This window comes from Macrobrachium nipponense, chromosome 2 (assembly GCF_015104395.2).
Source record: "Macrobrachium nipponense isolate FS-2020 chromosome 2, ASM1510439v2, whole genome shotgun sequence".
In the NCBI taxonomy this organism is placed as follows: Eukaryota; Metazoa; Arthropoda; class Malacostraca; order Decapoda; family Palaemonidae; genus Macrobrachium; species Macrobrachium nipponense.
In genome coordinates this window covers 39,902,134-39,929,971 of record NC_087201.1, presented here as the reverse complement: position 1 = coordinate 39,929,971, position 27,838 = coordinate 39,902,134, and the positions used below count along the sequence as shown (strand labels likewise).

Sequence of the window (27,838 nt, the reverse complement as noted above, 5' to 3'; positions counted from 1 at the left end):
GAATTTGTCTGGCTACGTATTAATTTCCCCTAATAAGGAAACTTTTATGGTCGTCAGAGACCTAGATCGGTTCGCTCACTGTTCTAATGCCATGGGTAATAAAGTTTGTACAGCTGACTCTTCTGAATTCCACAATATATCAGAGGATTCATGCGAGTTAGGCCTAGTCCTTAACGGCTCTCTCCCTCACACGCTTGAACGTTGTCTGAATCTACTTTACCCTTTTGACGAGAATAAGTTCGCTTACAGGCTGAATAACGGAACCTGGCTACGCTTCGCAGTCAAAGAGTTTAACGTCGCATGCCCGGACGGATCATCTACATCTTCACGACTGTTCGTTGCTGCGGACGGCTGCAGTGGAGCAATGACCAACTACACCGTTCATGGAATAAGCACCATCATAAGAGAGCGGGCTTATTTCGCAAATTTTTCTTGGTCCAATACCCGTATCCCAGCCCTTCCCCTGTCTTTTAACGTGAAGGTGGCCCAGCAGCTGTCGCAATTGACTGCAATGGCCCATACTTCCCACACTTACTACACCAAGGAGGACCTTCGTTTCTACTCTTTGATGGCTATGACCCTTGTGCTGGTGGTGATTCTAGTCATCGCGAACGTATTTGCATGGCGTAGGATGAGGAGAACAAGTATGGCTGATCAACAGAACGTCAGACTCTGCCCAGATAATTTTCCAGTGGCCCTTAAGGCATTTGATTTCAGAGCCGCTTGAAATTGGCCATTTCATTTGACTCGAGGAGGTTGTTTGGAACTGTGAACTGTGTGAAATGTTGTTTAAGACGCTAACTAAATGTGTAGTAGAAACCTCCTTGACAAAGTATTCCATATGTAAAGCATGAGAATCTTAATTATATACAGTATAATCTACCTTAACCATTATATCTAATATAATCTACCTTAACCATTATAACTAGTAGCACACCTAATCAATATTTTTTTTGTGCGTATACGTACTGGGAATCTATATAAAGTGCATATATATTAATTACATTTATTTGAATAAACAAATCAGGTAGCACCTATAATCAATCTGTTACCTTGTATCTTATCACATTTTGGTACCATTAATTTTTATTAATATAAGATTTTTAACATGTAATCTTTATGTCCTGCAATTATCAGAAGTACATTAGTATTTTCTGTTGTAAACATATCCTCATGACTGACTGCATATAACTGTATCATTATATATCACATGTGATCCTTAATATTTAGTATTATACCATATGCATATACCTTATACGTGGATCTGTATTTGTGTACTCCATGTATTTTTCTATATATCTGATTTTTACATATAACCAGTTGAATATCATTTTCTTAAACACTTTGCTGGTAGTTATATGTTTACCATATCTTTGCATTTATATCTAAAAATCACACTATTACATATCAAATGCAAGTCAAACTTCCTGCCTGGCTATTATTCTGTGTTCGGTTTTGTAGCTGACCGAGCATTATGTAATGTTTACATATAATAAAGAATGTATTTTGACATTCTATAGAGTAATGTACTAAGATGATAAATATGCCAGCGACCCAAGGGGTCATATAGGAGTTTGTTGAAGTTTGACGAAGCGTTGACGTTGCCTTGACATCGCTTTGAATAAGAGTCCTGGTTTGTGGACACCTGGAGTCATCATTAATATTGCAGAATGTAACGTCAACACTGCCTCCTCTGAGAAAATATGTTGACGTTCCCACCAACAGACTGTGTCTACGTCACTAACTTAGTTTCGTATGTCCGTCTGTATGCACGTATATCGAGCAGTGTTTGCTCTCCTATGATTTTGTAAACAGAATTGTATCTCATACTTCCACTACTCCTCTTCGCTTGAAGACCTATCAAACCTTCTTGGAGCTATCCAGTGACGTAGCTTGTTAAATATAACTTGTATTTTATACTATGAGTTTTAACGTCTTCACCTTCATACCAGAAAGTAGCTATTGAATGAGACTTAGAAAATATCATCACAGTCAATGAGACATGACTAAGACGGAGTGGTGTTTACCAAACGACATCTGCGATGCAGATCCAAAGAACCAACAGGGTGTCTCGTTAGTAAAACAGATGCGAGGCAACACCCCTTAGAAATGCAGCCATTGCAAGAGAGTAATCTTGAAATGTCCATATAAATGGTTGTTCCAATAATTTTATCAACATTTTCTGTAATCTGTCGTTCATTAACCATCAGCCAGTATACAATATGCCATCTTTTCCATCTGAGTATCTTAGTAATTTAAAAAGGTTAGGCCCTGGTCATTACCCTGTCATAATTCTCTTGCAAGATTGCACCTACATGTGAGTAGACTTAAACTAGCATGAGTAGACTTAAACTAGCATGTATAGATAGGATATTCCTAACTTTGTATAGCTTACCTTATCTTAAAGCAAAAAAAAAAAAAGTATGTGCATATACATTTGCAAATACTTCAGATTTTTTTTAGACATACAGCCTGAGCCTGCCCAAATTCAGGGTAGTCAAACTCTCCATAAGATGAAAGAAATGCAGGAGAATTATAGTATAAGATCAAGGTCATTTTGCTAATGATCCGGATGCACTCTTGATGTATTGTATATACAGATCCATAGCAGGCTGCAGGTATAGTTGCCTAAAGGTTTTAGAAAATTAGTGTTATTCTGTTTCATTATTCATGACAGGCTCTCCTATTTTTTCTTATAGGTTGATGAGCATGAAATAGGCCAGCTAAGTCAGGGCATATCAATAATAGCATGCTGCAAAGGTAAATCCTAGTGAGCTGGAGTACTTTACGAGACCAAAAAATGTAGACGATTATCCATCATTTTTCAAATTTCACCCAAAGCAACCGTCAACAAATCCAATATTACAAAAAGTTTTTCACTGTAAGGATGGTACAAATAGGAAATGGTTTTCATGCAGTGAAGAAAGTCACATGTTATATTGCTACATCTGTATTGTTTTTGCTAATACTTCTGACAAGAATATATTTATTAGCGGAATGAATGATTGGAAGCATGTCCATCAACGAGTAAAGCTACACGAGCAAAGCTCTTTACACAAGCACTGTGCAGAGGCATATTTACTTAAGAGCTTCTGAGTCAGATATAAGGCATTTGTTAGGTGGCAAACAAATATCGCTACATAGGGAACATGTAGGAAAGAGGCGTATGGTATTGCAAAGAATACTTGATGTAGTTAAAATCATTGGGAAGAGGGGGCTTAGTTATAGGGGTACACAGTCAGAAGCCTATTATACATTGGATGATCCAAGCATTGACCATGGTAACTTTTTAGAACTGATAATTCTCCTGAGAAAATATGATATATGCATGAAAGACCACTTAACTGAATGTTTGGAAAAGAGCAAAAGAATGCAGCAGACCAAGTCAAAGGGCAGAGGTTCTTTTGTCAGCTTTTTGTCTAAGACCAATGTTAACATTATAAGTACAATTCAGCAGATTATTCAGGAATCCATTGCTAATGAAGTTCGTAAAGCTAGAATGTTCTCTGTGCAGATTGATATAACACAGGATATTACCTCGCAGGACCAATGTCCTGTTGTTCTTAGGTATGTCACAGATGTTATTCATGAAAGACTTGTTGCAGTTGTGAATTGTGAAGCGACTACAGGAGAGTATTTTGTTCAAATTTTGAAGAATGTTCTAGAAAAACTTGAACTGGATGTAAGCAATTGCATTGTAATGCCACAGATGGAGCTTCCGACAAGCAGGGGCATTGTAGGGGATTCTCTGCTTTACCTTTTTTGAATTTAGTACTGGCAGAAAAAAACTGGAGCAGTAATAGCAAGTGCCTCGCTTTTCAACTTACTGAATGATATTGCAGTCTTTATCAGAGAATCTTATAAGCGAAATGATTATTTGGGTGAATGAAAACAAAAGTTCTCGCCATCAACGCCTCTCTCCAATCCGAGAAACTCGCTGGTGGGCTAAAGATAATGCTTTAAGAAAAATATGTGGAAACTTTGGCAAGCCTGATAATGCCCCATACACAGATGTTCTGCTAACTTTGGCTACCATACAAGAACATGAAAATATGAAATCAGATGTTCGCAGCAAAGCCAAAGCATACATTGAATCACTACTCAAATATGAAACCATACTGACTGCTCAAATATTTCTTTGTATATATGATCAGACTACTCCCCTTTCGAAATATTTGCAAACAAACAGAATAGATATTCTCTCTGCGTACAGAATGGTTGCTATTACTAAAGAGAGTTTGGATAAAATAAACAGAGATTTTGAAGGTATTAAGGTGGCTGCAGATAATTTTGTTTGTTGGGCTAATGAACAGTAGAAGATGAAGAGAACGCAGATTTGGAGTTGGAGGTGCAGACAGAATTGCCACTGAAAAGAGTTAGAAAGAAGAAAACGATGCCTGGCGAGAAGGCTTATGATGAAAGGCTGAATGACGCTGAGACTTATTAAGTTGATGTATAATCCAATAATGGACAAAGTCACACAGAGCCTCAGTGATCGATTTCTTTCTCATGGGACTCTTCACAACGATTTATCGATTCTAAACCCAAGAAATTTTGATCAGCTGAAGAACAGCAATATTGAAGAGTATGTCTTTATTTAAAGAACTCAGTAAGCCATTGCTTAAGTTCGACAGCCGGGCAACAGCTGAAAACTTGAAGTTGGAATTAAGGAGTCTAGCTACACATTGGGAAAAATTGAAAAAATGCACCCTTGGAAGACTACACCGTTAAAGATATAAATGATGAGGATAAACACGAGTCTTATTTAAATGAAGACACTCATGAGACAATTGCAACCAGATACTCAGTAGGTACAACTTGTTGACTGATGCCTATCATATAATTGGTTTTGCTTACAAGTATCTCCTGACCTTGTCAGTTACTCAAGTTTCCTGTGAGAGAAGGTTTTCTACCTTGAAATTCATAAAAAATCGTCTAAGAAGCAGACTCTCACAGGGAAACCTCCAGGAGTTTATGCTAATGACAGTAGAGAGGGATATATTAATGTCTCTCGATAATGATTTAATAATTGACAAAGTTGCATCCAAGAGTGAACTATTAAAGGAAATTTTGATAATCTAAAATAAAAGTAATTCCTTTAGTTATGCCTGCATGTGTTTTTTTTCCCGAGCCATTTATCCGACCCATAACTATTAATACTATTAATATAATATCTATATATATATATATATATATATATCATTATATATATATATTGTTACATTTATTGATCTCGTCTCCCCAGCATTTATTTAATCTATTTTATTTCTAAAAGAGCAGCCATATTTACCCAAATATCAGCTGATTTAGGCGGAAAACACAAACCCAGGCCAGACTAGGCATGCCCGGCGCCAGCCGTTAGCTGCGGGAAAGACTTGCCAGCTTTAGAGACATATCCCAAAGGGAAGTGTGTAGCTAGCCAGGTACTTATTTGGCCTACGTCTTAAGCTCCTTTTCCTGTGAACCCTTTGCTGGCCGTATGTTCTGTTTCCAGGATGCCCTGCTCTTGGGGGGGATAAAGCTGACCCCCAACACCCATGCTTAACACATGCAGTCTCTCTCTCTCTCTCTCTCTGTCATTAAACAGAGGGTCGACCACCAAAAGCCATGACTCCTACTTCCTGTCATTGACACACAAAGCTTCCATCTTCTGTCCCAGACAAAGCCATCGTTACATATAAAATACTGGATTTTAATGACAAATCTAGTCAGTATTGAACAGCATTTGAAGGCATTATTTGGGGGAATTTTAAGAAGTTCTGAGAATTTAAGAGAATTTTTTTTAATATTCCTGAGAATTTTACCAAAAATTATTAGACAGATTTTAGAGGAATTTTATGGGAGGTCTTCAAGGAGAAATTTTGAGAATTTAAGAGGAGTTTGTTAAAGGATTAAGTGTAGGTTTCAGTTAATGTTTGGGATAGTTTCAATGTCAGAATTTTTTGCTAGACTAATTCTACGAATTTTACCAAAAATTATTATACATAATTTAGAGGAATTTTTTCAGACAATTTTAAAGAGAAATCCTGACCAATTTAAGGGAATAATGTTAAGATTTTAGTGCAAGTTTCAGGTCAATATTTGGGATGGCTTCAAATATGTTCCAGAATTTTTAAATAATAATTCTGAGGATTTAACAAAAAAATTCTTAAACAAAATTTTCTGAGAACTTTAAGGGAATATTATTCAGAATTATGTGTGGGTTTAGGGTCAATATCTGGGGTAATTTTCAAAGAAAAATTCTGAGAATTTAGGATTAAAAAATTATGAATTTTTGGTAAAACTATCAGGATCGCATTAGGTAAAACGTGGAAAAGTTTGAAATAAAGAGTCTGCATCGATTTTATAATGTTATAAATACATGAGGCATTACCTACAATACTTAAGCTTTAGATAGATATATATAATATATATATATATATGACTGGTAAAAATGTTCTGTAACAATGGTACTTTTTTTCTATATTTTGGTGTTTTTATGGACTCCTTTTATTAGATATATATATATATATATATATATATATATATATATATATATATATATATATATCACACACACACATATATATATATATATATATATATATTTATATATATATATATATATATATATATATATATATATATATATACATACATATTATATATATATATATATATATTATATATTATATATATATATATATATATATATATATTATACGTTTGTGTGTGTGTACATATGTACATCAATTGTATATACAAGTATGTACGTATGTATGTATGTATGTATGTATGCATGTATTATCCGTATTATTATTTTTAATTTCACGACGGAATCTGAAATCTGTTCAAGATGAATGACAATATTTTTGCTCTGAAAATGAAAAAAAAAATGAAAAATCGGGCTGGAAATAACAACAGAGTACATAAGCATACCCAGATTAAAAAACGGCCATGAAAGAGATTTTGAAGCTGGGCTAAATTTTTGACCAAATGAAAGACTCGTAAGCACAGATCCAATGCGGATCCAAGGTTTAAACTGGATCTTCGATAAGTCTTCAGTTTCCAGGTTCCAGGTTCCAGGCTCTAGGGATTTAACTCGATCTTTGATAAGTCTTCATGTTCCAGGTTCCAGGCTCCAAAGATTTGACTGGATCTTCGATAGGACTTCAGCTTCCAGGTTCCAGACTCCAAGGATTTCACTGGATCTTCGATAAGTCTTCAGGTTCCAGGCTCCAAGGTTTTCACTGGATTTTTTATTAGTCATCAGGTTCCAGGTTCCAGGTTCCAGGTTCCAGGCTCCAAGGATTTCATTGGATCTTCGATAAGCCTTTAGGTTCCAGTCTACAAGGTTTTAACTGGATCTTCGATATGTCTTCAGGTTTCAGGCTCTTCGATAATTCTCCAAATTCCCGGTTCCAAGATGTCTTCAGTGGATTCCAGAAAGGATTTCCTAGAGTTTCCTGGAGACACTCAGATCGCAGGCGAGAAGCTTCCCTGGGAAGACTCAGGATGGGTCCGTCTTTTTCTAAAACTGACCATACTTCGAAGTAAAACACTTAGCATGTCCAAAATGGATCACTTATCAAATAAAAATTCATTGTTATACAAATTGTCTTCTCGAACGAGTGTGACTCGTCGAGACTTGCTGGGAGCTGAAAATGCTCCTTGTTATACTTTATTACCTCAGAGGAGGTTGGCCCGGGCGGCGAAAGGAATCGCCCGGAGGAAAATCCAAGAGTACTTTGGGATGACGACCAACGGACCGGACCAAGGTAAAACTGAAGCTGCTGACCGGAAGAGGAGAACATGCCATCATTTCCCTGAAGTGGAGACAAACACCCAGGGAAAGAAGAGGACGATGGAGGAGGCTGAAGCGTCAGAACCGACCATGAAAAGACGCAAAGTAGCTGAAGATGGCAATGCAGCAATTAGGCAAGTTCTCCGGCCAGCAAAGAGAGCCACCAAACAGAGGCGGAACGTCAGGACCAGAGCAGTCAGTCACTTCCCTCAAGTATTGAGAAACACTGAGGGAATGAAGAGAAACCTGGAGGGCGCCGAAGAGACAGTCCCGAACACCGAGCCACGAAGAACGGACCAAGACGGAAAGGCATGTCCCCGAAGGCCTCTGCTAAAAGTGAATCGAGGAGGCAGAAAGGCAGAGGTTGCACGGAACAAGAACTTGTACAATTCCCTGATAGAACTGCAAGACAGCAATGGAAAGAAGAGGAAGAGGGAAGAGGAGGGCAAGGTGGAAGAGCTGAAAATCATGCAATGGAACACCGAAGAAGCAGGCAAGACGGAGCCGCTGAACAAAAGACGGAAGGTGGATCCAGACTTGCTCGGAGCCAAAAAGGCTCGTCCTCTCGGTCCGCCGAAGGCACAGCAGCGGCTCCCCCGACAGGCAAAGGCCAATGCGGCGGCGAGAATCCATGATCTCTATGGTGCCAAGGCTAAGAGGGCCGAGCATGGACCAAAGGCGGCAGTGGCGGCGGCACCTGAGGGCAAGACAGAAGAGGCGGCAATGAAAGGGAAAATGAATGAGGAAGGAAAGACAAGAGAAGAGAAGAGAGTGAAGAAAGGGAATCTTCCTCCTCCCAATGAACCCCAAAAGGAGCTGCCTGGAAGAAAGAAAGTGAAGGACCAGCTGCCGCCAAAGAAGATGCCTGATAGAAAGAAAGTGAAGGACGAGCCTCCTCTACCAGAGAAGCAACCTGAAAAGGGGAAACTGAAGGACGAACCACCACCAGAGAAGAAGCCTAGAGGAAGGAAAGCGAAGGACACCAACGCAACCAAGGACCAAAAGAAGGGGAATGGGAAGCCCACAGTAGAAGAGTTGAGCGAGGCTGAGGTGAAGAGGCTTCTGCTCAATGGACAAGAGTTGGGTTCAGGATGCTACGGAACTGCTTACAAAGTCCTTCACAAGGGAAAGGAAGCAGTGCTGAAAGTGGCCAACGAAGACCTGAGGCAAGTGAGAGCAGCCTTCAAAAAGGAGGCTAAAACGCTCAAGGACCTCCAAGGCGCAGGAGGAGCTCCTATTCTACTTGGGACCTGTAGTAAGCCAACCGCCATCCTCATGGACTATTGTTGTGGCAAAGAGTTCTATTCGTTCATATACGACTCGAAGACCTTGCCTTCCCGCGCCTTGCAAGCACTTCCGGACATTGCAAGGAGGCTCCACGAAATCCACCTGGCAGGCTATATCCATGTGGATTTGAAGACGGATAATGTGATGGTCAACAAACAGGTGCAGCCCCGAATAATCGACTTCGGATTAGCAGTGAAAAGGGGCACGAAGATAAAGGTATGGCCCAATATGTCCTGACTCCATTTACCCGCCAGAGTACACGAGAGGTGCGCCCGCTCAGCCCTGGGGAGACGTCTACTCCATGGGATGTCTGGTTGATGATACTATCTACGCCCTCTACGATGACATCCCAAAGGATTACGAGGAAATAATAAACATGGCCAAAAATAAAAATCCTAAACTTCGACCAACTGTGCCCGAGTTGGTGGAGCAGTTGGATGAAGCGAGGCGGAAACAGAATCTACAATAGAACGTAAGAGACCGAGGGCCAAGAAGGACGACAGTAAAGTCTAAAAAGAACCTAGACTGCCTATAGTATGCTTTGTTCTTTACTGGAGATTCTATGTACATGTAGAAAATCTTTGTTATGCGAACAACTGGTCGGATTACTAGATCATCTAGAAACAAGGCTCGCAGAGGGAAGCAGTCCACGCTTCTAGTATGCTATGTTCCTTAATGGAGATTCTACATGTAGAAATCTTTGTTATGCGAACAACTGGTCGGATTTCTTGATCATCTAGAAACACGGCTCGCAGAGGGAAGCAGTTGGACCGCTTCTAGTATGCTATGTTCTTTAATGGAGATTCTACATGTAGAAAATCTCTGTTATGCGAACAACTGGTCGGATTTCTAGATCATCTAGAAACACGGCTCGCAGAGGGAAGCAGTTGGACCGCTTCTAGTATGCTATGTTCCTTAATGGAGATTCTACATGTAGAAAATCTTTGTTATGTGAACAACTGGTCGGATTTCTAGATCATTTACAAACACGGCTCGCAGAGGGAAGCAGTCCACCGCTTCTGGTATGCTATGTTCCTTAATGGAGATTCTACATGCAGAAAATCTTTGTTATACGAACAACTGGTCGGATTTCTAGATCATCTAGAAAACACGGGCTCTGCAGAGGAAGCAGTCCACGTTCCTAGTATGCTATGTTTTTTTTTTTCCGTTAATGGAGATTCTACATGTAGAAAATCTTTGTTATGCGAACAATTTGGTCGGATTTCTAGATGATCTAGAAACACGGCTCACAGAGGGAAGCAGTTGGAATGCTTCTAGTATGCTTATGTTATCCATTATAAATTTGGAGATATCATAATGTAGAAATCTTCAATGTCACTGCGAACAACTGGTACGGATTATTCTAGATCATCTAGAAACACGGCTCGCAGAAGGAAGCAGTCCACCGCTTCTAGTATGCTATGTTCCTTAATGGAGATTCTACATGTAGAAAATCTTTGTTATGCGAATAACTGGTCGGATTTCTAGATTATCTAGAAACACGGCTTGCAGAGGGAAGCAGTCCACCGCTTCTAGTATGCTATATTCCTTAATGGAGATACGACATGTAGAAAATCTTTGTTATGCGAACAACTGGTCGGATTTCTAAATCATCTAGAAACACGGCTTGCAGAGGGAAGCAATCCACCGCTTCTAGTATGCTGTGTTCCTTAATGGAGATACTACAAGCAGTATCTTTGTTATGTGAACAACTGGTCGGATTTCTAAATCATCTAGAAACACGGCTGGCAGAGGGAGGCAGTTGGACCGCTTCTAGTATGCAATGTTCCTTAATGGAGATTTTACATGTAGAAAATCTTTGTTATGTGAACAACTGGTCGGATTTCTAGATCATCTAGAAACACGGCTCGCAGAGGGAAGCAGTCCACCGCTTCTAGTATGCTATGTTCCTTAATGGAGATACTACATGTACAAAATCTTTGTTATGCGAACAACTGGTCGAATTTCTAGATTATCTAGAAACACGGCTCGCAGAGGGAAGCAGTCCACCGCTTCTAGTATGCTATGTTCCTCAATGGAGATACTACATGTAGAGAATCTTTCTTATGCAAACAACTGGTCGGTTTTCTAGATCATCTAGAAACACAGCTCGCAGAGGGAAGCAGTTGGACCGCTTCTAGTATGCTATGTTCCTTAATGGAGATTCTACATGTAGAAAATCTTTGTCATGTGAACAACTGGTCGGATTTCTAGATCATCTAGAAATAAGGCTCGCAGAGGGAAGCAGTCCACCGCTTCTAGTATGCTATGTTACTTAATGGAGATACTACATGTAGAGAATCTTTCTTATGCGAATAACTGGTCGGATTTCTAGATCATCTAGAAACATGGCTGGCAGAGGGAAGCAGTTTGACCCCTTCTAGTATGCTTCGTTCCTTAATGGAGATTCTACATGTAGAAAATCTTTGTTATGCGAACAACTGGTCGGATTTCTAGATCATCTTGAAACACGGCTCGCAGAGGGAAGCAGTCCAACGCTTCTAGTATGCTATGTTCCTTAATGGAGATACATGTAGAAAATCTTTGTTATGCGAACAACTGGTCGGATTTCTAGATCATCTAGAAACACGGCTCGCAGAGGGAAGCGGTCCACCTCTTTCAGTATGGTATGTTCCTTAAACGGAGATTCTACATGTATAAAATCTTTGTTATGCGATCAACTAGTCGGATTTCTAGATCATCTAGGAACACGGGTCGTAGAGGGAAGCAGTCCAACGCTTCTAGTATGCTATGTACCTTAATGGAGATACTACATGTAGAAAATGTTTGTAATGCGAACAAATGGTCGGATTTCTAGGCCATCTAGAAACACGGCTAGCAGAGGGAAGCAGTCCACCACTTCTAGTATGGTATGTTCCTTAATGGAGACTTTACATGTAGAAAATCTTTGTTATGTGAACAACTGGTCGGATTTCTAGATCATCTAGAATCACGGCTCACAGAGGGAAGCAGTCCAACGCTTCTATTAAGCTATGCTTCTTAATGAAGATTCTACATGTATAAAATCTTTGTTATGCGATCAACTAGTCGGATTTCTAGATCATCTAGATTCACGACACGCAGAGGAAGCAGTCCACTGCTTCTAGTATGGTATGTTTCTTAATGGAGATTCTACATGTATAAACTGGTCGGATTTCTAGATCATCTAGAAACACGTCTTCCTGAGGGAAGCAGTCTACCGCTTATAGTATGCTATGTTCCTTAATGAAGATTCTACATGTAGAAAATCTTTGTTATGTGAACAACTGGTCGGATTTCTAGATCATCTAGAAACACGGCTCGCAGAGGGAAGCAGTCCACCGCTTCTAGTATGCTATGTTCCTTAATGGAGATTCTACATGTAGAAAATCTTTGTTATGCGAACAACTGGTCGGATTTCTAGATCATCTAGAAACACGGCTCGCAGAGGGAAGCGTCCACCACTTCTAGTATGCTATGTTCCTTAATGGAGATACTACATGTAGAAAATCTTTATTATGCAAACAACTGGTCGGATTTCTAGATCATCTAGATACACGGCTCGCAAAGGGAAGCGGTCCACCGCTTCTAGTATGCTATGTTCCTTAATGGAGATACTACATGTAGAAAATCTTTGTTATGCAAACAACTTGTCGGATTTCTAGATCATCTAGAAACACGGCTTGCAGATGGAAGCAGTTGGACCGCTTCTAATATGCTATGTTCCTTAATGGAGATTCTACATGTAGAAAATCTTTGTTATGCGAACAACTGGTCGGATTTATAGATCATCTAGAAACACGGCTTGCAGAGGGAAGCAGTTGGACCGCTTCTAGTATGCTATGTTCCTTAATGGAGATACTACATGTAGAAAAACTTTATTGTGCGAACAACTGGTCGGATTTCTAGATCATCTAGAAACACAGCTCGCAGAGGGAAGCAGTCCACCACTTCTAGTATGCTATGTTCCTTAATGGAGATTCTACATGTAGAAAATCTTTGTTATGCGAACAACTGGTCGGATTTCTAGATCATTTAGAAACACAGCTCGCAGAGGGAAGCAGTCCACCGCTTCTAGTATGCTATGTTCCTTAATGGAGATACTACATGTAGAAAATCTTTGTTATGCGAACAACTGGTCGGATTTCTAGATCATTTAGAAACACAGCTCGCAGAGGGAAGCAGTCCACCACTCCTAGTATGCTTTGTTCCTTAATGGAGATACTAACGTTGTAGAAAATCTTTGTTTATGCGAACAACTGGTCGGATTTCTAGATCATCTAGAAACACGGCTTGCAGAAGGAAGCAATTGGACCGCATCTAATATGCTATGTTCCTTAATGGAGATTCTACATGTAGAAAATCTTTGTTATGCGAACAACTGGTCGGATTTCTAGATCATTTAGAAACACAGCTCGCAGAGGGAAGCAGTCCACCACTTCTAGTATGCTATGTTCTTTAATGGAGATACTATATGTAAACATCTTTGTTATGCGAACAACTGGTCGGATTTCTAGATCATCTAGAAACACGGCTTGCAGATGGAAGCAGTTGGACCGCATCTAATATGCTATGTTCCTTAATGGAGATTCTGCATGTAGAAAATCTTTATGCGAACAACTGGTCGGATTTCTAGATCATCTAGAAACACGGTTCACAGAGGGAAGCAGTCCACCGCTTATAGTATGCTTTGTTCCTTAATGGAGATTCTACATGTAGAAAATCTTTATTATGCGAACAACTGGTCGGATGTCTAGATCATCTAGAAACACGGCTTGCAGAAGGAAGCAGTTGGACTGCTTCTAGTATGCTATGTTCCTTAATGGAGATTCTACATGTAAAAGAAAACTTTATTTGTTAATGCGTAAAAATACAACTGGTCGGATTTTCTAGATCATCTAGAAACACGGCTTGCAGAAAGAAGCAAGTTGGGACCCGCTTCTAGTATGGCTATGGTTCCTTTAATGGAGGCTTTCACATGTAGAAAATCTTTATGCGAAACAACTGGTCGGATTTCTTAGATCATCTAGAAACACGGATTTGCAAGAAAGAAGCAGTTTGGACTGCTTCTAGTATGGCTATTGTTCCTTTAATGGAAAGATTCTTAAAAAAAACATGTAAAAAGAAAATCTTTATGCGAATAACTGGTCGGATTTCTAGATCATCTAGAAACACGGCTCGGAGAGGGAAGCAGTCCACGGCTTCTAGTATGCTATGTTCCTTAATGGAGATTCTACATGTATAAAATATTTATTATGAGAACAACTGGTCGGATTTCTAGATCATCTAGAAATACGGCACGCAGAGGGAAGCAGTTCACCGCTTCTAGTATGCTATGTTCCTTAATGGAGATTCTACATGTATAAAATATTTATTATGAGAACAACTGGTCGGATTTCTAGATCATCTAGAAACACGGCTTGCAGAGGGAAGCAGTTGGACTGCTTCTAGTATGCTATGTTCCTTAATGGCAATTCTACATGTAGAAAATCTTTGTTATGCGAACAACTGGTCGGATTTCTAGCTCATCTAGAAACACGTCTTGCAGAGGGAAGCAGTTAGACCGCTTCTAGTATGCTATGTTTCTTAATGGAGATTCTACATGTACAAAATCTTTGTTATGTGAACAACTGGTCGGATTTCTAGATCATCTAGAAACACGGCTCGCAGAGGGAAGCAGTCCAACGCTTCTAGTATGCTATGTTCCTTAATGGTGATACTACATGTAGAAAATCTTTGTTATGCGAACAACTGGTGGGATTTCTAGATCATCTAGAAACACGGCTTGCAGAGAGAAGCAGTCCAACTCTCCTAGTATGGTATGTTCCTTAATGGAGATTCTACATGTATAAAATCTTTGTTATGCGATCAACTAGTCGGATTTCTAGATCATCTAGGAACAAGGCTCGCAGAGGGAAGCAGTCCAACGCTTCTAGTATGGTATGTTCCTTAATGGAGATACATGTAGAAAATCTTTGTTATGTGAACAATGGGTCGGATTTCTAGATCATCTAGAAACACGCCTCGCAGAGGGAAACAGTCTACCGCTTCTAGTATGGTATGTTCCTTAATGTAGAAAATCTTTATGTGAACAACTGGTCGGATTTCTAGATCATCTAGAAACACGGCTCACAGAGGGAATCAGTCCACCACTTCTAGTATGCTATGTTCCTTAATGGAGATACTACATGCAGAAATCTTTGTTATGCGAACAACTGGTCAGATTTCTAGATCATCTAGAAACACGGCTTGCAGAGGGAAATAGTTGGACCGCTTCTAGTATGCTATGTTCTTTAATGAAGATTCTACATGTAGTAGAAAATCTTTGTTATGTAAACAACTGGTCGGATTTCTAGATCATCTAGAAACACGGCTCACAAAGGGAAGCAGTCCACCACTTCTAGTATGCTGTGTTCCTTAATGGAGATACTACATGTAGAAAATCTTTGATATGCAAACAACTGGTCGGATTTCTAGATCATCTAGAAACACGGCTTGCAGAGGGAAGCAGTTGGACTGCTTCTAGTATGCTATGTTCCTTAATGGAGATACTACATGTAGAAAATCTTTGGTACTTATTAGGCCTACGTATTAAGCTCCTTTTTCCTGTGAACCCTTTGCTGGCCATATGTTCTGTTTCCAGGATGCCCTGCTCTTGAGGGGATAAAGCTGACCCCCAACACCCATGCTTAACACATGCAGTCGCTCTCAGTCGCCTCCAGTCGTGACCGCGGACGGATGTCCCAGCCAGCCAGCCTCCCATTTAGTCCTACCAAGGCGTTACTGGTGCACCCAGACCTGAGACAAACCTGAGACAAAACCGACGCCGCATTTCTACAAAGACCCACTTACTATGGCATCCAGGTACGTCTTGTGAGTCAGTCATATTGCCAGTTCTTTCCCTCCTAGTATCGTAACTTCTCCCTATTTTCAAAATTCAAAGTCCTATTTCTCCAATGAACATTCTTTTGTTCCTTTTCACTCTCGTGGCCGCATGCCTCCCTTTTGTGATCGTCCCAGACAAATGAAGTCACTGAATATTTCATTTAACACTAAGAGTTCCTCCCCAGTATGTTAGGCAAAGTGAGTACAGTAACTTGTGTAAGAAATCTTTAATTCATTTGTGTCTAATCTGGGATCTTTTCCAGATCTGCTGAGTCATGTGTCCAAGTCAACACGCTCGCAAGTGCTGCCTTAATGCAAGATAATATGAATAATTTTGAAAGCCAGCATTTACGTGAATCTCATTTTTAGCCAGCTATCCCTTGTGAGAGATAATATTGGTCCCGTGTGGACAAGCTGCATTTACTCTTGCTCCAGGCCTTCCCACAGCCTCCTGTAAATAAATGTATGTAAAGTAATTAGCTGAGTTTTTTGGCGACCTCCTCTAGAGTAAATTAACACAATAAACCCTTTTAAGGTAAGTAATTTATTCTGCATTTTCCCTCAAATATTTTCCTTTACTTATTTGGGCCCTTTAGGCCAGGGCTTCAAACGTAAATATATACTATATATATATATATATATATATATATATATATATATATATATATATATATATATGTGTGTGTGTGTGTGTGTGTGTGTGTGTGTGTGTGTGTGTGTGTGTAGCCTGCTTTCCATCAGATGTATACTTTCATTTCAAGATATACCTCCCCACTTCTATTTAGCTCCATCTTCAATTGGCCGGTCAACATCAAAAGTCCTTGGCCGGAATTTAGTCCCAGTCCGTCCCTGCCCACAGGACCACCACCAATAGCTCCAGCCCCGCATCTCAGTTCAGGAAAACCCTACTGGATCGCTTCTTTGGACACCTACAGTAAGCCTAAGATGAACTTGAGTATTTTGGCAGCCTGTTTTTCCGCCAACTGAAGTATTTCTTGACTTTTGTTAACGAAACCCCTACAAGTAACTCCAGTGATCCAACATGTGTGCTTTTCTCTCTCCAGTCATCTCTGGAAATCCTCTTTCCCTATACTAGTCGCCCTTTTCCAAGCCACTGCCAACCATTGTTTGCATGCTTAGTTAATTTCCAGATCAAGAACGTGATACCAGTGTCTTTTGACTGTCCGTGCCGTCCACGCGGCACTCGAGCAGTTACAGCCAGAGTCAGGTTAGAGCAATCTCTAGGCATTTGGGCGTGATATTGAAGTGCATTAAGATGGACCGATGATAAGTCATAAGGGATTTAATGCATGCTATTCCCTTAGTTAATTTACACATCTCTTCCAGAGGGATGCATTTTTTTTGTGTGACGTAAAAAAAATCTCACTCACAACCATGTGCGATGAGACAAAGGAATTTCAACTTTTGCAGCACTCTTAAATGATTATATATACATATTAGGTGTTTCTACAGAAGAGAAGCACTCCGCACGGACTGCAAGGAACGTAACCGCGGATACGACATCCACTAGGGATTGGGGCATCCAATGTATTTCGCCGTGTTTAGTACTGGCCCCTGGGGGTTAATTACAGTCGTCCGAATAAATATTACTTAAAATTCTTGTTCAGGAGGTAAAACTGCTTTGAAAAACTGCAACTGCCATAGTCTAGGCCGCCGCGGATAAGTACCCTAGATCTACCACATATTATAATCTATTATTATTCCCATGTGCCCATTGTTGTAATTAATTTGTGAACTACTGATTATTATTTGTTAAGCAATTTAACAAAAAACTATTGTGCTGGCTTTGTCCCTCCATACGCACTTTTCTGTCTGCCTCAGATCTTAAAAACTACTGGGGCTCGAGGCCTCCAAATTGATAAGTGGATCATCCAACGTCCTATTCAAACATTGCAGCCCTCTAGCCTCAGTAGATTTTATTTTATTCAAGGTTAAAGTTAGCCGTAATGATCTGGCAACGATATAAGCCAGTCCATCACCGGTCCATGCTATAAGTTTCATGGACCATGGCTCATACAGCATTACACCGAGACCACCGAAAGATAGATCTATTTTCGGTGGCCTTGATTATAGCAAAATCCATGGCCCTTTGCAGCTACGCCCCGCCCACGGCATGTCAGTGACTGACTGCCTCTCGAAAGAGAATGACGTCACACTATACTCTGTTTTTTTTTTCATCTGTCCATCCGCCTGTGGTGTTTGCGTATGGTAACACTGCGTCCCGGGCTTTAGATAGTTAAGCTATGTGTAAGTTTTAGGTATATAAAAGGATATCTGGGCGTACATTTGCAATTGAAAAGTGTTTTAATAACTTACTGTATACGAATTAAACCGTTAATATTCGAAATAGGATATTGTTATTATTGTTGAATGTAAGCTGAATGTAACCATCTAAAGTCCGGGACGCAGTGTTACCATACGCAAACACCACAGGCGGATGGACAGATGGGAAAAGTTTTTTTTTTTTTTTTTTTATAGTTAACAGTCCAAATGATTGCCAGTACGGATTTGACTCCGGAGTACCGTTCGGTCACGTTAAGCTCCGTGCATAATGATTACACCACAGATTTGAGTTCCTGGAATTGTAAAGTATGCATTTGATATATCCGAAAAAAGGTATATTAAGTTAAATATCATTACTAAGATCTTGGTCTATTCTATCTGTGCAGTTTTTTTTATCATGGACAGGTAAGTATACAAGCATCTTGGTTTTTTTCTTTTTAGTTGGTGTTGACCTACATAACTGATTCCACATAGGCCATATCTATTGAAATGAAGCGTAGGCTTATGGGGACAGTTTCGATATTAGGGCATTAATTCATCATAATCCTGCATTTCAAATGTTAATATCATTGAGCGATTAGGCCAACACGTCAGTTTCTTATATTTCGAGGCAACGTCAGGATATCATAGGCCTACACATAAAATTCTTGTTTAGATGCAATGATAGGGCTTGGGCTTACACATAAAATTTTTATATTTTGAGATAATGATAGGGCATAGGCCTACACATCATTTGAGGAAATGACAGGGTATAGTGCTACACATCAGTTCTTATATTTTGAGGCAACGACAGGGCATAGGCCTACACATCAAATTCTTATGTTCAGATGCAATGACAGGGCATAGGCCTACATATCAAATTCTTATATTTTGAGCCAATGACAGGACATAAGCCTACACATCAGATTCTTATATTTTGAGCCAATGAAAGGGCATAGGCCTACACATCAAATTCTTATATTTTGAGCCAATGAAAGGGCATAGGCCTACACATCAAAGTCTTATATTTTGAGCCAATGAAAGGGCATAGGCCTACACATCAAAGTCTTATATTTTGAGCCAATGAAAGGGCATAGGCCTACACATCAAAGTCTTATATTTTGAGCCAATGAAAGGGCATAGGCCTACACATCAAATTCTTATATTTTGAGCCAATGAAAGGGCATAGGCCTACACATCAAAGTCTTATATTTTGAGCCAATGAAAGGGCATAGGCCTACACATCAAATTCTTATATTTTGAGCCAATGAAAGGGCATAGGCCTACACATCAAATTCTTATATTTTGAGGCAAAGGGGCATGCACCTACTCGTCAATTTCTTATTACAAATAGTTTGTTGTTGGAAATGGAGTAATTTTCAACTAATAAAGTAGCTCCGACCCCATAATATATGTAGCTATAATTCATACGGTGAAATGTACACGTATAAGCACGTGCATATACACATACATCATACTTGAGTAGTACTTGTATTGATGGCCATAGTAATTGTAACGCCACTTATACCACAGAGAATAAAAGTAAAACTTGCGGGCATGTAGCCGATGGCACGCAAAGACAAATCATGAGGCTGTCTCAGCTTTATAATGCAACTATCGTACTCGCAATGAATTATATTGAAATATATTTACAAAAGGGATAACACATTATATTACCGTGATGATTAAATATAAGGCTTCTATAGCATTTCTATGAGAATGAAGGCTATGGTAGGAAGGCATCATAAGATACTTTAAAAAATAAGAAAAAAATGATAGTTGAAAAAGTTAAGTATGCACAAGATTATCCAAACCAGTCTGCGAGTAGCCCATAATTCGTTTGCTTTTCAGGGCATTCTTGTAGATTACCCGTTGGACAAAAAGATACATAAAATTCAGTAAATACGCTCTCTCTTTCTCTCTATCTCTCACTGATGTTAATAAAATATTCTAGCGTACACTATATTCATATATAGTGAATAACCACAACAACTACCACAATAAAACGGCTGAATATGAGATAGGCCTAGAGTCCAAACGTCATAACCTGCGTAAACGGACAAAATGAAATAGGACATTATGGCCTATGTCATTTTCTACGATTCTGTCATTTGAAACGAGATAATGTCCTTAAGAAAATTCTCTGCAAATTCTATCCAATATAACTCATGCAGCCCATGTTTAATCTCAAGATAAACATAGGTATATTTCTGTTTTTGTACAGTGCAGTCTCTGCTAGTCATCTCACTGATTGTGAATAGATTGCAATGGAATCGATTGTATGACAATTAAAATGTAGTAAAATTTCCTGAAATCAAGATGAAATCAGACGGAAATTATCACTGTTCTGTAATTTCAGTTCACCTATTCGAACGCAAGATATTCCTTGTGTCACATCCGTATTCAGGTGAACCTCATTTTATATATATGTATATATATATATATATATATATATACATATATATATATATAATATATATATATATATATATGTGTGTGTGTGTGTGTGTGTGTGTGTGTGTAAAATTGCAGCATCGTGGAACACTTCTGACTTCATTCACAACTTTCTACTTTTTACCATTTTAGGGAGATACGTATTACGATTATATATCAGGGGATAACATAACGTTTTCTTTCGATAATCAGCAGAAGGTACTCTATTTCGGTAAAGCAACCATTACCTAAATAATGAAGACGGAAAGAACCACAGATTAACCAGCTTCAAGGGATGGTCGTGACGTATGCAGTGAGTGGGTGGCGTTTAGCTGTAAGGAGCGGCGGATTGTGCCATATGCGATGTACAGAAAACTCGATTGCGGTTTCTTCGACGCCTTTTTAACTGTTTCGTGTTACTGTCAGCCATGAGTCAATACTTCTCAGGGACGTCGGATGTCATGAAAAAATGAAGTGATGGAAGGAGATGGAGATGGGTCCCGGTATAACAATGTAAGTTCAAGGGAACCTTGAACTTCTGCATCAGCAACTTAAAAAAACAAGTAAAAAAATGATGAAGCAAAATGGAAAAAAGAAAAGAACCCGTCTTCCTTCCCTAATTACTGACCCGTCTTCCTTTTCTGTTGAAGTCATTCCTACGTTCAAGGCAATGACCCCAGGTCACGAAAAGTAACCTGATCTTCATTACTCCTATGTCAACAGGTTGGAATTATCCTTATAATGATTTTTTTTTAACAGCAGACCTTTACAAGGGATTATATACAGCGGCCTAACAATCACTATGCTCTTGAGTTTACTACCTATGCCGCAAAACCATCTGGTGTAACTATTATTCAAAATCTTATGCATCATGACGTTGCAATGACTATGGTCAACGACTCGTATGGAAAACTACAATAACAAATATATTTTTCAGAGACAGACGTAACCGTCGACATAAAGAGTTCATATTTTTCACACTGTTGTAACAAAGCATTATGAAACCCAACGATTGCACACAACGATTTGTACGAACAAAAAAATCATCGAAATGAAAACTGCCGCATCATAGACGCCCAACTTAGAAGTCCAAATTTCATTAGCAGTTCACATATCATCGAGGAGCTTGTGTTTAGGGGCATATTTCTAGGCTGAAGACACTGCATCAGGAAAAAAAAACACTTAGAAATTTAGCAGGAAATAAAACTTTCCAACAGGCTTCATTAAATGCAACTCTTGGGATACACAAATTCGTCTGTGGAGCCTACTCATGAGCGTGGAACATGAACTACGTCCCATTAGAGTAGCATACCTTCACCAAATTCCTCAGTCAAGTGAGCCCAACCTGATCAATGAGCTTCTGTGTTTGGATGACCAGAAACGTAGCCAGGTCTGATTTGCAAGCTATCTCCGGCTGTCCTTCTCTCTCCAGTTCCCTCAACATTGTGGCTACGCTATATCCAGCCAGGGGACCGTCAGTTTCCTTTGTTGCCGATTTTGAAAAACTTTTATTCCAAAGAATGATTAATTATTTATTCTTTTATTACTCATTTTGCTTCCGCTTAGTTAGACTCATGTGTATCTCCTACCTTTTTACGCATACTATACGCATTTTATTTACAAGTGCGCAAGAAATTTAAGTGTGTTAGGTTTGTTTTAAAAATGAAAGTGCGCAACTCACAAAGATCATGATAATATTAATAACGGTAGACACAAAACGCATTGATGTTTTCCTAGTAATCAAAAGTAATTTCGTTAATAATGAAATATAATTTGGACCAGGGAGAGAGAGAGAGAGAGAGAGAGAGAGAGAGAGAGAGAGAGAGAGAGAGAGAGAGAGAGAGAGAGAGAGAGAGAGAGAGAGAGAGAGAAAGGTGCCGCACAACTCACTGAGAGTAATAATCTTAAGGGAGCAGCAGGAAGGAGAATGAATCCTCCTCCCCTTCCCGGTATTAGAAGGACCCACTACCGATATTCACAGCGGTTCCAAGAATTCCCGCAGGAATCCAGTAGGTTCAGACCCATTTAGACAGGCGTCGGTAGCTACGTTGGAACCCCAGTGACTCACCTCACACGCGAAGAGAAGGAAAAATTCCAATTACCAAATATTCGATTAAGAAAGAGACTGAGATGAGATAGCTGTTTACTGTAGTTTCATTTTGCTGCTGTTACGCCGATACTACAATGTGGCTTTGGACCAGGCTGTTTTAGGACCGCACTCAGTGTGGAGTTATATTATCTTGTTAATGGATTATGCGTTATGTTACCCTTATTCTTATATTCATCTTCGATTGAACTCCGAGAATTGCGAAGAGAGAGAGTTCCGAAATTGGAAACACAGAGAGCCCATGATGAAGGCATGAATTCCGAAGCGCGCCCTCTCCCGCAGAACCTTCCCCATCCCAACTCGGAACACAGGAACAATATGAAATTGTATTTCCGTAAAGTTAAATATACTGCATTGTTTTCATTTCTTCATATATCTGGAATTCTAAACTTTTCCTTCGAACTTGATAAAATGCAGCATTGCGAAGCAATTGATGATTCTGCGTGCAAAATTGGGCATAAGGATCAACTTCGTTTATTTGATATTTCTAACCTATATCTACGTATAGAATCCTGCTGCAAAAGGATGCGGCCCAATTTGCAACTTGCACTCTGTTGCAGTTGTCGAAGGACTCGGGGGTCGATACGGTTAGTCACCTCTGCTGTTTGCCAGGTTCTTACTTTCCTTGCGACTGTTTTTGTTTCCCGATGTTTTGCTACCGAATTATGAGTGATCTCATCATTTGGTAGTTCTCATTAAAGGCGGAGTCTCTCCCGGGCTGATTAAGTAATCTGATTCCAAACTTGCTTTTCAGTTATTGCAGAGACTCCACTGGTAGCAAACTTCGAGGATTAGTTGTGACAAGGGTGGCATCATTTGGCAGAGGTCGCGGAAACTGTGGTGCCCAAGCAACGCCCTACATACTGCATAACTCAACTCACCCTTCCTACCTCCAAGAAGAGAGGAATGAAGAACAACGGACATCAAATTTCTAATCCCATCCAATTTTCTTTACATTCCCTTCCTCAATTTTCTGAATAAAAACCAAAAGACAAAAGGCATTACAATTCTGAACAGAGAATTTTTCCTTGAAAATTTCACTTTCGTTGAGAACATATAAAAATAGTGAACCTGGAAAAAACAGAATTCAAGATAAACAGAAAAATTCAATTAGGATAGCCGTTATTATTTTATGGTACCTTATTTTATATCTCTCATCATTAACTGGGATTTTTTTTTTTTTATGTACGATATTGAATTTCATTTCATCTTCTTACCAAGAGAAACGGGTCATCATAAGTTATGAGGAAGCACGAAAGATTACTCGGCAGGTAATATTGACAATATTTCCCCTTTTCAGTTATTCCTCGTTTTCCTGCAGATTTCTCCACACTCATTTCTGAACGGATGTTCAGTTTCAGTAAAACATTATGTAATTAAAATAAAAACGAAAGAAAGCAATCCGTTCAGGGGTTCAGTTGGAATCTAAAATTGTCCCTGGACTGGAGGGGTTTGAAGTGATATAGGTGAGGCTGAATAAAAAAATCGCTTATTTATATAATATATCTATACTATTATATATACTATATATATATATTATATAGATATATCTATTTTATTATATAATTATATATAATCGCAGTCTCTATCTTCGAAATTGCTGAGGCCATTCAGGTTCATATTTTGGAGGAGAATGAAAGGAAAAACACCCTTGATAATTATACAAATGGACTGATCGAAATGTCCCTGACCCCGAGGTAAATTCAAAGCATATTGCTAGGTTGTGAAGGCGTCCACTCCGTCACGTTTGCTGGACCCATGAAAATTCTTTGAGTGTGAGTGTGAGTGTGAGTGTGTGTGTCTGTGTGTGTGTGTGTGCGTGTGTGTGTGAGGTGGGTAAAAAGCGTCCATTCAAAATTTTAACGCCTGCATCATGGTCCCGTTCGTTTATTATATAGTTTGGAAGGTTTATATTTAAAACTGCTTCAACATTTGAAGGCCAAACCTAGGAAAATAAAGATAATAGCATGAAGAACAGCAGTACATAAATCTAATCTCAAAAGTGGGGTTTTCAGCTTAAAATCGTCAACTAGAACATCTGCAAAATAAACCGTTCACTCTCATTTTTGCTGAAGTTTCACTGAAGTTTATAATAACCTCACAAAGCAACAGGCAAAAAAAGACAAGAACGATGAAAAGGCAGCTTAGAGGATAAGTGTTCTTCAGTGAGACGATGTCTGCTGAAAGAAAGCTATAAAGGTTCCAATAGTGCTTATAAAATGTACTAAATATATGTCGATTGCAATAATAGTTTTATCTTTGTTAAATGCTGAATCAAAATTAATTAGGAAAGTCTACAATGACAAGGTTCAAAAAATCCCATTCGTAACGGACACGAGTACATTGAGAGAATAACAATAATAATACTGATGACAGAAATTGCTTCCCTGCCAGAATACCCCCAGTACCAAGAAAGGCAAATCCCGCCACAAGTTGGTATTGTTACAATTTTCAGAGATGTGTACACGTCCAATTTCGAATGTGTGCCCACAACGACAAAAATGACGCTATATAAAAGAGGGTCGATACGGCAAGTCCCGACCTTAGTGACACCACATATTGCCCGGAAGCTCGAAGCTTGCACAAGGCCCTTTCCTTCGCTTCCTGCCGGTTAGTTGTATGGTGAGCGGCCAGTACCAAGAGATACAACCCAGGGCTAGATAACGGCAAATCTAAATATAGGCTTCCTTCGCCAGTAATCAAAAGGTTATACACTGCATTTTACGACTTACCATTCTTGAAATATACAGCATTCAAATTCAACCCCTGGAAAGTCCATCATCCATGCAAAAGAGCGAAAAGCATTTATAAAACAAAAGTAAGAACCTAGTTTAGAAACGAACATTAAACCAAGCCTGGCCCATTCTTTTCGTTCTTTGACGAAACGAAAAGGCGAAAAAAACGAACAAACATACAAATAAACACGCATTAAAAAACACAAGAAGAAGAAGAAGACGAAAAGAAGGAGAGCAGGTGATACCAGAATGGACCAGCCTTCCGGTTGTGGTAAAATCCTTTAAGTTTTCAGAATGAAAAAGCTAGCCCATTCCACCTCTCCACTATGATAAGGAGCCACCAAAGCCGACTAACTACCATGTCAATAATCTGTAAAGAGAGATGATTAAAGAGCATCACCTACTTATGCCTGAAAACCTTCATTATTCTTTGCGGTGACACAAAAGGCGCCTCCTTGAGGAGAACGAAAGAGTCCTAGACACCAGAGCAGCGCAAAGAATCCTTTCAAAGTATAAAATAAAAGAGGAAAGGAAAGAAATCAGAGATGGAAAGAGACAGTATAAGCGTTCAAGGACGTCTCCTCTCTTCCAGTCCTTCAAACGGTTTTATTTTGTCATTCTCAACCAGAGATAAAATCTTTGAAAGCACTCAGAGCTATAGGGACAGTCACGTGTATTTATTTCTTTTTATGGCAGAGGACTACTTATAATTATTTATTATTCTGATATTTCCTAACAATTTTATTTTCTCGGGTCCATACTTTACACATACGATGAGTCATTGCTTTGAAGGATGCTCCATAGAAACATATGCTCATTGTGAATAATAATAATAATAATAATAATAAAATAATAATAATAATAATAATAATAATAACTTGGAAGTCAGCTAAGCATTAACAAGTTAGACTCTTGTTTGCTTTGGAGTCACTTGAGCAACGTTGGTTGCTTGGCTGTACTTAGTACTGACACGATTTGTACAAAAAACTACTATTCGAATGACTGAAGACCTCTTACAAAAAATAAATAAATAAATAAAATAAAATAAATAAAATGAAAAGGGAAAAAAAGAAACAGAAAAATGAACCAGTGGCGTATACGAACACTAATACGGCGAGAAGACATTTCTTACGGAGTTTCTGAGTAACTTTCTGACAAAGAAAAAACTTATGAGTCCAACACTCAGAATATTGGGAGAATTCACAGCGAATAAATATGCTACAACATGTCTTTGAAAATAGACTTTATTCTGATGCGTCACACTTTCGGTAATATTTGTCTTATGCTCTTCAGTGTATTTTAGCCCTGCAAAATGCATGTCTGCATTACCTAAGTCTTTCGTAAACATGCTCGCACGTTCATCCTCTAAGCATACTCAATGTAAAAACATACGTACATCTATTTATGTGTGTGTGTCTATATGCATTAATGAAAAAAAATCATAATTATCCATGTCCGGAATCATGTTGAAAATTGTCTGACTTCAATTCACAGAGGCAAACCTGAATCAAAAAGGAATCTGTCCCTTTGTGAAGACATCATTGGCTAGGATATTTATTCTGTGCATGATCCAGTTATAATTCTTCATTCATCTGATCTGAGCGTGTTATGTAAATATAATCAACTAAGAGAACCCTTAGTGTTTACATAAGCTTTTCCTCACATAAAGAAGGCCCTAAGCCACTATTTTTCTTGTGACTGATTCTTATAAGAATCTACCTTAACCAGTCTTATCAGTCAGATTTAGTCAATATATGGTAGTTTCCCTAGGAATGTTAAAGAACTTCCTGTGATTATCCGTTTTAGACCAGAGTACCAGTACATATTAAGGGTAGCCCATAAAAGTGCCAAAATATAGAAAGTAAGTACTATATCTCAGAAACTGCTGTCTCCCTGTTCAGTTAGGTAATGAATGAGAAAAGGTGCAGGAAAAGGACTTAGTTATAACAAGAGGTCCATTCGTAAGCAGCTTTTAAAGTATCGTGACCATAAAATTGAGAAAGCTATTCATAAAGCAAACGTAATTTTCTACAGACCCCATCAAGACAAGACTAGAGAGACACCCAGCAGTAAAATAAAAATCCCACACCTAGACAGGATTAAGACGGTGACACAGACTCTCAGAAAATCTAACCCTTTACCTACCCAAATCCCTGATTAACGTCCAACAAAAGCCAATCCCCAAAGACACAGGTGTATATGAAATCCCATACTTGGACTGTGACCAATCTTATATATGCATGTATGTATATATGTATGTATGTATATATATATATATATATATATATATATATATATATATATGTGTGTGTGTGTGTGTGTGTGTATGTATTATATATATATATA

General features: G+C 39.0%; 2 protein-coding genes across 5 annotated transcripts in view; one reads left to right on the top strand and one right to left on the bottom strand.

The window, feature by feature from the left end:
• The window catches only part of LOC135220542 (intermembrane lipid transfer protein VPS13A-like), a 311,374-nt gene that overhangs the window by 277,585 nt on the left and 5,951 nt on the right, over nt 1-27,838 (bottom strand). The gene's annotated exons all lie outside the window — the stretch shown is intronic.
• Nucleotides 7,406-9,307, top strand: LOC135221168 (triadin-like). Its single transcript, XM_064258992.1, has one exon. The coding sequence runs from the start codon at nt 7,406-7,408 to the stop codon at nt 9,305-9,307; it is 1,902 nt and encodes a 633-aa protein (XP_064115062.1).